The sequence below is a fragment of the Nicotiana attenuata genome, chromosome 9 (genome assembly GCF_001879085.1).
Source record: "Nicotiana attenuata strain UT chromosome 9, NIATTr2, whole genome shotgun sequence".
Taxonomy (NCBI): Eukaryota; Viridiplantae; Streptophyta; class Magnoliopsida; order Solanales; family Solanaceae; genus Nicotiana; species Nicotiana attenuata.
Genome location: NC_031997.1, coordinates 48,876,561 through 48,886,422, shown reverse-complemented (window position 1 = coordinate 48,886,422; position 9,862 = coordinate 48,876,561). Strand labels below are relative to the sequence as shown.

Below are 9,862 nucleotides of genomic sequence, written 5' to 3'. Positions count from 1 at the left end.
GTTAGAAAAGAAAAATGCAAGATTACATGGCTTATTATCCCTATCTAGATTTTGAGAGGTACATTGCCGTCAAGTAAACTTAACAATTAATGGCCGTATATTGATTGAATGATAGTATTGTGTTTTCAAATATGGTATAGGAACGCCCTTCTGCCACTCGGCATCCCTTTTTCCAGAAAACCATAAACCCATCCGTATCAAGTGAGGGGTATATAATGGAAACAACAAATATCTTCTCAATTCATAACAACAAATAGAAGCTCTCCTCTAGTTTCGATTCTGTATTCAATCAAATCCCTACCATGTCGTGAACACTCTTTGAACCCTTGAGAACCCCAAGACAATTTTAACGGAATGGCATCAACGGCACTGCTGAGTATTACTCCGCCACTGTTAAACTCCACAACAAAATCAAAGGTACAACGAAAAACCTGTATTTGTTGCTCTCTAGATTCCTCGACTTCTGCTGCTACTACTTCTACTGTTAATGACCAAGATACCCCCAAGAAATTCACCTACAGTAGAGCTTCTCCATCTGCTAGATGGCCCCACCTTAAATTCACTGATACCCACCAAAATTCACAACCCTCCCAATTATCTGTACCCGTCGCCTCCGTTAAACATGTTGAATTTGATACTGAAAGTGATGTAAAAGAGGAGTCTTTGAACTCAAATGATGAAAAACAAGATGTATTGGGTAGGCCTAGTAGGACTAAGGCTAAGAAAATGACTAAACTTGCACTTAAAAGGGCTAAAGATTGGCGTAAAAGGGTGCAATTTTTAACTGATAAGATATTGGAGCTAAAACCTGAGGAGTTTGTAGCTGATGTGCTTGATGAAAAGATGGTGCAAATGACCCCTACTGATTTTTGCTTTGTGGTCAAATGGGTTGGTCAATCTAGTTGGCAAAGGGCATTAGAGGTTTACGAATGGCTCAATCTTCGACATTGGTATTCTCCGAATGCTCGAATGCTTGCAACTATACTTGCTGTGTTGGGCAAGGCCAACCAGGAAGCATTGGCCGTGGAGATATTTATGAGGGCAGAACAAAATGTTGGGAACACGGTTCAAGTGTATAATGCAATGATGGGTGTTTATGCGCGAAATGGAAGGTTTTCACGTGTTCAGGAGTTACTTGATTTAATGCATGAGCGGGGGTTTGAGCCTGATCTTGTGAGTTTTAATACTTTGATTAATGCACGTCTGAAATCAGGCCCTATGACACCAAACTTGGCAATTGAACTTCTTAATGAAGTACGGAGTTCGGGGATTCAACCTGACATAATAACTTATAACACTCTGATTAGTGCTTGCTCGCGCGAATTAAATGTTGAGGAAGCTGTAAAAGTTTTTAATGATATGGAAAGTCATAGATGCCAACCTGATTTGTGGACGTATAATGCTATGATTTCAGTTTTTGGGAGATGTGGAATGGATGGTGAGGCTGCAAAGCTGTTCAATGAACTGGAGGCGAATGGCTTTTATCCAGATGCAGTGACGTATAATTCACTGCTCCATGCATTTGCAAAGCAAGGGAATATCGAGAAGGTTAAAGAAATATGTGAAGAGATGGTGAACATGGGATTTGGAGAGGATGAAATGACGTATAATACCATCATTGACATGCACGGGAAACATGGTCGGCATGACCTTGCATTGCAAGTCTATAGGGACATGATATCTTCTGGTCGAAGTCCTGATGTAGTTACATATACTATTCTTATTGACTCACTAGGGAAAGCCAGTAAAATGGCAGAGGCTTCAAAAGTGATGTCTGAGATGCTAAATGCAGGGGTAAAGCCGACAGTGAGAACTTACAGTGCCTTGATTTGTGGTTATGCAAAAGTGGGGAAGCGGGTTGAAGCAGAAGAGGTGTTCGACTGCATGGTACGTTCTGGAATTAGACCAGATCACTTGGCATACACAGTGGTGTTGGACATGAATCTGAGGTCTGGTGAGACCAAGAAAGCAATGCTATTGTATCATGAAATGGTGAGCAATGGATTTGCTCCTGATCTTGATCTATACGAATTTATGCTCCGAGCTCTTGGAAGAGGAAATGAAGAAGAAAATATCCAGATTGTGATTAAGGACTTGAAAGAATTGGGTAATTTGAGTCCAGAATCGATTTCATCTCTACTTATTAAAGCTGAATGCTACGATTTTGCAGCCAATATGTTGAGATTAGCTGTTGAAGAGGGTTCTAACTTTAATTATGATGACCTGTTGTCTATTCTGGGTTCATACAGTTCATCGGGGAAGATGTCGGAAGCTATAGAGTTGCTAAATTTTGTGAAGGAACATGATTCCAGGTCCAAGAAGCTTATAACTGATGCCTCGATTATTATTAACTGCAAAGCTCAAAATTTGGATGTTGCTTTGAATGAGTACCACGGAACAGGTAGTGGTGATTCATATAATTTCAGTTTTGCCGTGTATGAGTCCCTCATCAGGTGTTGCGAGGAGGCTGAACAGTTTGCTGAAGCCTCTCAAATATTTTCTGATATGAGGGCCGGGGGTGTGGAACCTTCTCGGGATATTTGCAGAATAATGGCTGTCATTTATTGCAAGATGGGTTTTCCAGAAACAGCTCATTATTTGATTGACCAGTTGGAAGGAAATGGAATGCCCCTTGGGGACATCTCAATTCATGTAAGTCTTATTGAGGCGTATGGTAAGCTGAAAGTAGTTGAAAAGGCAGAGAGTGTTGTGGCAACTTTAGAAGAACGGTATGGTGTTGTGGAGAGGACAGCTTGGAATGCATTAATACAAGCTTATGCTTTGAGTGGGTTTTATGAGAAAGCTAGAGCTGTTTTCAATAGCATGATGAGGAATGGTCCATCTCCTACAGTGGATACCATCAACAATCTCATGCAAGCGTTAATTGTTGATGGTAGATTAAACGAGCTGTATGTTCTGATTCAGGAACTACAAGATATGGGTTTTAAGATAAGTAAGAGTTCCATTCTTTTGATGCTTGAGGCATTTGCACAAGCTGGTGACATATTTGAAGTGAAGAAAATTTACCACGGAATGAGAGCTGCTGGATATTTACCTACCATGCATCTTTATAGAGTTATAATCGGGTTACTGTGCAGGACTAAGCAAGTGAGAGATGCTGAAGCGATGCTTTCTGAGATGGAGGAAGCTGGATTCAAGCCAGATCTTTCAATATGGAATTCGATGCTTAAGTTATATACTAGAATTGAAGATTTCAAGAAGACGGTGCACGTATACCAGAGAATTCAAGAAGCTGGACTCAAACCAGATGTGGATACTTACAATACTTTGATAATAATGTACTGTAGAGATCGTAGACCAAATGAAGCTCTTATGTTATTGCATGAGATGAAAAGGCTGGGTCTGTCTCCTGAGAGAGACACTTATAAAAGCCTGATTGCTGCATTTTGTAAGGAGCTGATGCTGGAACAAGCTGAGGAACTCTTCGAAAGCCTGAGGTCAGAAGGACATAACCTTGATCGTTCTTTTTATCACTTAATGATGAAAATGTATAGAAGCTCTGGGAATCATTCACAGGCTGAAAAGCTAATAGACAAGATGAAGGAATCAGGGGTGGAACCATCTGATGCTACGATGCATTTGTTGATGACTTCGTATGGTACTTCAGGCCATCCAATTGAAGCTGAGAAAGTGCTGAATAGTCTAAAGTCAAATGGTGTAAATCTCAGTACTCTACAATATGGCTCTGTTATTGATGCTTATCTCAAGAGCAGAGATTACAGTACTGGGCTTTTGAAGCTTAAGGAGATGCTTGGGGAAGGTCTAGAACCAGATCACAGGATATGGACTTGCTTTATCCGGGCTGCTAGTTTATGTGAATATGTGACTGAAGCCAAAACTCTTTTAGCTGCTGTCGCCGATGCTGGTTTTAGTCTCCCCATCAGGTACTATTTGAGTTTAATTTTCTTTCCCTTTTCAGGGAACTTCTATTTTGTGGGTGTCTCAGGGGTGGGGTTGCTAATTATTCCATTTCCTCGCTTCAACTAACTGTCTGTCTCATATATGCAGGCTTCTAACTGAGAAGTCAGAGTCTCTGGTGTTGGACTTAGACCTCTACCTGGAGAAAATTGAAGCTGCAGAAGATAAAGCAGCATTAAATTTTGTAAATGCTTTGGAAGACCTGTTATGGGCTTTTGAACTCCGGGCCACAGCCTCATGGATTTTTCAGCTGGCTATTAAAAGGAGCATTTACCATACTGATATTTTCAGGTACATTGACTTTGCTTGCTCATAATAGGGAAACCTGTACTTGTAATCGCGGTGTATTTGATTTATAGCTTAACTGTTCCACTTTTAAAACTTACATGGTATCTGGAAACCTCTTAAGTTTGTTTATTTTTTTAATTTAATATTTTTTTCATGGAACAAAGAGATCTTCCAGATGAAATTTGCATCTCTTACTCAAAGCATCTGATATCATTTGTTGATTATTTTATTTATGATTGTTTATTTGAAAGATTAAATGCTAGTTTCCGCCCCTTTTCTGAAATCCTTTAGGAGTTGGCCGTTTCAGACAATAGTGATGCAGCTGGTTAAAGCATGGCTGGGGTTATATGTCAAACTATGAGTATATTATAATTCAACAATAGTAGGACCAAAGATGTCCTCTTTAGCTTAGATGAAAACATTTGAGGACGCACTCATAGTTTTAGGTCAGAAAGCTGGCTTGGCTTTACTCTTCTAAATTGCATTATCTTTTGCTAGATCCAACTATATTAACAAGTATGTTCTGTTCCATGGTCCAATGCCCAATATGTGGGTCAACTCCTTGAACTTTCCGCTGATATCTTTAACGAGTTGATTTGACCTGCATAAACCCATGGACTGACATGGAGAAGATAAAAGCAGAGTTCCATTACAAGATGCTAACTCATCCAACTGTCTCAGAATTACTTGTCCAAGTGATGAACCGCTAATTGTGTGCCTGTCCCTTTTTTTTTACGAGTAATAGGGTACATGACAATGTCATAGAACCTACACCTAGCAACTTCAGAATTCTGATTTTGACACTTTCAGTAGTGGAGGTTTATTACATGCAAAACATAGATTTGAAGTCAGATCGAATCTTGGATTTCTTTTTGTTGTTGTCTTTCAGTGAGTATTGGTTAAAATCCAATTATTTGGCACTTCTATGACTTGCATCTTCTTCTTGTGTTTTGAAGATACAAGCAAATCATCCAAAGGATAAAGCCAACAGCATCTTTTTTTTTTTGGGTGTAAAATGGAACTTGTAGATGGGGCAGAATCAGTCCTAGAGCTGCTAGAGTACCTACATGTTTAGAAAGGGATATACTTTTGCTCCTCTTTGCAGATTTGCGGCACATTCTTATTGCTGGTATTAATAATATCTTATGATTTAAAGGTGTATTAGAACATTTAAAATTGTACCTTGTTTTCTGTTTTGAGTGCTTCACATTTCAGGTACTTTGTTGTCTTGTTTCAAGCTGATGGTCACTCTTTTGTTGTTTGTGACTCTTTACTAGGACAGAAGTCGACTTCTATGTTTTCTGCTTCTACTGGACCACTCTATGCATCCTGTTTTCTAACTGCTGACCGGTCACTATTCCACTGAGGTGGAAAATTTGTATGGACTAAAAACTATCTTAAGAATCGCGAACAAGTTTCGTTCTTGCTACTGCCCCTTGCTTGATAGGGGGAACAGAGCTTAGCAAATCCTTTAACCAAAATGGTTTTTTTTTTTTTTTGTGTGTGTGTGGGGGGTGGGGGGGGGGGTGGGGAAGGTGTTTGCTGCAAGATTTGTTTTTGAATGTTAATTTCCTTATAATTCTCTTATGGAAGGCCTTGGGGAGAAGAGTTTTTTATATTATCTCCATGAAGTCAAGATTGTGGCTTGCATTTCATGACAATCTTTTAGTTGTCTTTCCTACTTTTGCATTTTTATCTAATTGTCTTTTGATGATCATCTTATTCTGCAGGGTGGCTGACAAGGATTGGGGGGCCGACTTCAGGAAGTTGTCTGCTGGTGCCGCTCTTGTTGGTCTAACATTATGGCTTGACCACATGCAGGCAAGTTTTTTCTGTAAAAAACTTTAAGTTCCATAACCATATCCTAAAGGAAGAAAACAATTTTTAACCTCTTTAAAGCTTCGTACCCTTTATATAAAGATTCTTTTTCAATTAGGAGATTTGTTAACTAGCTCCTCTCTGCTGGTTTTTGTTGACGAGTTCCAAAGCTAATTGCTTTATTGCAGCATTCATAAAACTTGGGTTGTTATTAAGTGCGCTAATCTTATCAGCCAATACCCACAGTTATATTTGACAAACTTGACATTGACTTAATTCCTTTTTTGTTCATTGAGGGTATAAATCAAAGTCTTGTTGCATTACAGTTGTAGCTTAGCTTAATAAACTAGGAAATAATAATTTATTCATGACCATGCTTGATTATATTTATTCTCCCTTGTTTTCATTGTTTTGCTTCTAAAGATGCTTTTGATGGCTTTGCCATTGTTATCAAGGTTCCTAAAGGTAGCCCAAAGTGAACAGAGCTGCTTGACATAATCCTACTGTTACTGCAGGATGCATCCTTGGAGGGCTTTCCTGAATCTCCAAAATCTGTTGTACTGATTACCGGTAAATCTGAATACAACAAAGTTTCTTTAAATAGTACAGTGAAGGCATACCTTTGGGAGATGGGTTCTCCATTTCTACCTTGTAAAACTCGGACTGGAATACTTGTTGCAAAAGCTCATTCCTTAAGAATGTGGTTGAAGGATTCCCCATTTTGTTTAGATCTTGAGTTGAAAGATAGACCTAGCCTTCCAGAGATAAACTCAATGCAGCTTATTGAAGGATGTTTTATTAGACGTGGTCTTGTTCCTGCTTTCGAGGACATAAATGAAAGGCTTGGGCCAGTAAGCCCAAGGAAGTTTGCGAGGCTTGCTTTGCTATCAGATGAGAAGAGGGAGAAAGTAATTCAGGCTGACATTGAGGGGAGAAGGGAGAAGTTAGCCAAGTTGAAGAACACGGCAGTCACAACGAGGAAAAATACGAAAAGCTTTAGGATGAAAAAGTTTGTCAGGGTGCCCGGTCCTGCAAAATCCAATGGCTTTGCCTGAGATATTGATGCTCTTGTCTTGTGGGGTGATCAGAAGTCCATAAATATTGCATGACAAGTTCCAGAATATGGTCTGAGATGCATTCTTCTCTTTGGATGAACGGTATAAAGAGCTGACTGGGGAAGGAGCGTGGGAGGTGTCAGCGTCAATGGCATATGCAAGTTTAATCAAGCGGAGATAACAGAACTTCAAACAATTCCAGAGCTGCAAGGAAGACTCAATTATCAAATCTAACAGAAATCATATACTAGCAGTTTTCCATTTCAGACATTTCCAGTTGCTGTTTGATTAAACAATGCCTGGAACGACTCCAGTAAGTTCCTGCTCAACTCTCTCTCCTCCTCTAATTTGAAGTTTATGGATTCTGAGCTTGCCATTGAACTCATAGCTCGTCTTATTACTGGTTTCGCAATTAAATATTTCTACATATTTAATGAACTTTTTAATTCAAATACAGGGTCTAAGCAAAAGCTACTGGGTTCGTCGGAACTTGTAGCTAATGCTCTAGCTCTGCCTCTGCATGCACTCTAACTTTGCTTCCCAAAGTCTTTTGCAAAATTGTGATTCACACAACTTATGCCCTTGTACCTTAAGGAATAGTTTGATTTTGCCTTTACTCGCGGAGCTACTTATACCTAGTTATCTGTGCAGTTGTTTTCATTATGAAGTTCAAGACGCGTTTTGGCCTCTAGCACTGGTTGACAACCTGATTTATCGTGGCCATGAGATTCTTGTCCGTGTTAAGCTCAAAAGGGAGGAACTAAAGAAAGCCGAGTGCATGAGCTTGAGTCTGTGTTTGCTTGTAACTTGTAAGTTACTACCTGTTTACAGCGCTGGTGTTGTCCGTGCAGCAACCTGATCATGCTCTACATGCAATAATGGGAATGTGAAATCCTCGTGTTATCTACGTAACTTCAGGTTATGCATGGAGATAGAAAGTATAAATAAGTGTTAGGGAAAAAAGCGCTATATGTGCCTTCGAAACCACAGTTTATGAATAGGTAGCCTTCTGTCTTTCAGAGAGTTTTAACTAGTTTTGAGCCAAGTTTTATATATTGCTCGTATGGAAAACAGTCCCTTTCTATGTGCTCAAAGATAAAATCAAATCTTGAAAGGAAATGTTCATTGATCTTTCTAAATTCTTACTTTATTTTTATTGTGTTTGCTATATCGTTTCAAGGAGATGTCCTCATCTTATTGCATTCATCTTAGGGACAAATTCCATTCTCTTTTTCCCTCTCCATTTGCATCAGCTTATGTAACGAAGAGTAGTGGATTCTTAATGCAATGGTGTGAATAATAAAGTATCTCTCCATTTTGCGTAAATTACAACTACTTGCGCCTAAATCCCGAACAAGTTGGGGTTGGCCATATGAATCCTTACGGACTATATTTAAGCTCATTTCAGACCAATATTACACAAAATTAAAAGGAAAAAAAAAACATAGTACAAGAAGTTCTCTATAATTTCTACTGGTATATAAAATTCTGACGAAAATAAAACTCTTAGAAAGTATAAGAGTTAAAAGCACACCAATTAACATTGCTACAACATATTCTCAATAATTGATATTGCCTATATGCATCTTTCTTCCATTGTGCCCTATTTTACGAGTTTCATTAGATTCCAAGAAATTATAAGTATTCTGATGCAATTTTTTTCCATATGATTTTAGGTTTATTTTGTCCCCAATTATCACCTTCACTCATCGATACAACGTATGCTTGACTCCCTCGTTGGTTTAATCAAATAGCCAACAGATAGCATATAGCATGGGATCTTATAAATTAGTACATCAATAACTAGAATAAATAAGTATATTAAATAATATGAATTCTTTCTTTTTCCACACCAACTAAAGAATTTTTCTTGACACTTTATCCTACGATATCTCTCGATGCAAAAGATTATTTACAATGTATACATCTAATAATACCTCTAGACTGATTCGTCTATGCACTTTTTATTTATATTGCAGAAAATTTTATACTGTAGGTTGCTTTATAATCTGCGATAATTTTCTTCTTTTATTTGTTCATTAAATTGCAGATTTTTTCGACGGTAGTCGTCTGTGTAATCATGACCTGTTCATTTTAAAAAATAATTGCTGATTTTTTTAACTTTAAGTCACCTATAAACCAGCGACCTGCCTGAAAGTATTCCCCTATATGCATCATCATACATATATATGCAATAAAAAAGCTACTAAATTTCAATAAATATTAAATTTTAAACCCATAATTTTCAAATGCATTGTGTATAAATTAAGCCTTTAACTACTAAGATGTTCAAATAAAACATAAGAAAATTAGATACTCTCAAATTCAATTTAATTAATCTTTGAAGTTATATTAGACTAAATAAACTCAATATTTTAAAATAAAATTTTAAATATAGTATTATAAGTTGTAATTCTTCTCATGTTAATATAATAAAAAGAATACTTCTTAAAATATTAATCAAAGTTCACATAATTTGTATCTCAAAAAATGAAAAGTATCACATAAATTAAGATTGGAGAAAATATATCATTATACAATTACTTTCACTGCAAATTTTTCTTACCACTCTCAACCCCTCCTAAAAAAGAAAAGGAGAGAACTTCATCCTAGAAAGTTAAATGAAACTCCAATAGCATCAAAACACGATAAGATTATTTTCTCAGACGATTAACATAATTGATAAACTTTCTTTCATGATTATTTTTATATTCAATTCAAAGTAATTTCAACTCCCCTTTCCTTATCCCACTTGACACCTC

General features: G+C 37.5%; 1 protein-coding gene across 1 annotated transcript; it reads left to right on the top strand.

The window, feature by feature from the left end:
- Positions 1-8,248, top strand: LOC109232415 (pentatricopeptide repeat-containing protein At3g18110, chloroplastic). Its single transcript, XM_019398174.1, has 5 exons — positions 1-3,905; positions 4,030-4,230; positions 5,958-6,048; positions 6,561-7,413; positions 7,752-8,248. The coding sequence occupies exons 1-4, from the start codon at positions 355-357 to the stop codon at positions 7,098-7,100; spliced, it is 4,383 nt and encodes a 1,460-aa protein (XP_019253719.1). The 5' UTR covers positions 1-354; the 3' UTR covers positions 7,101-7,413; positions 7,752-8,248.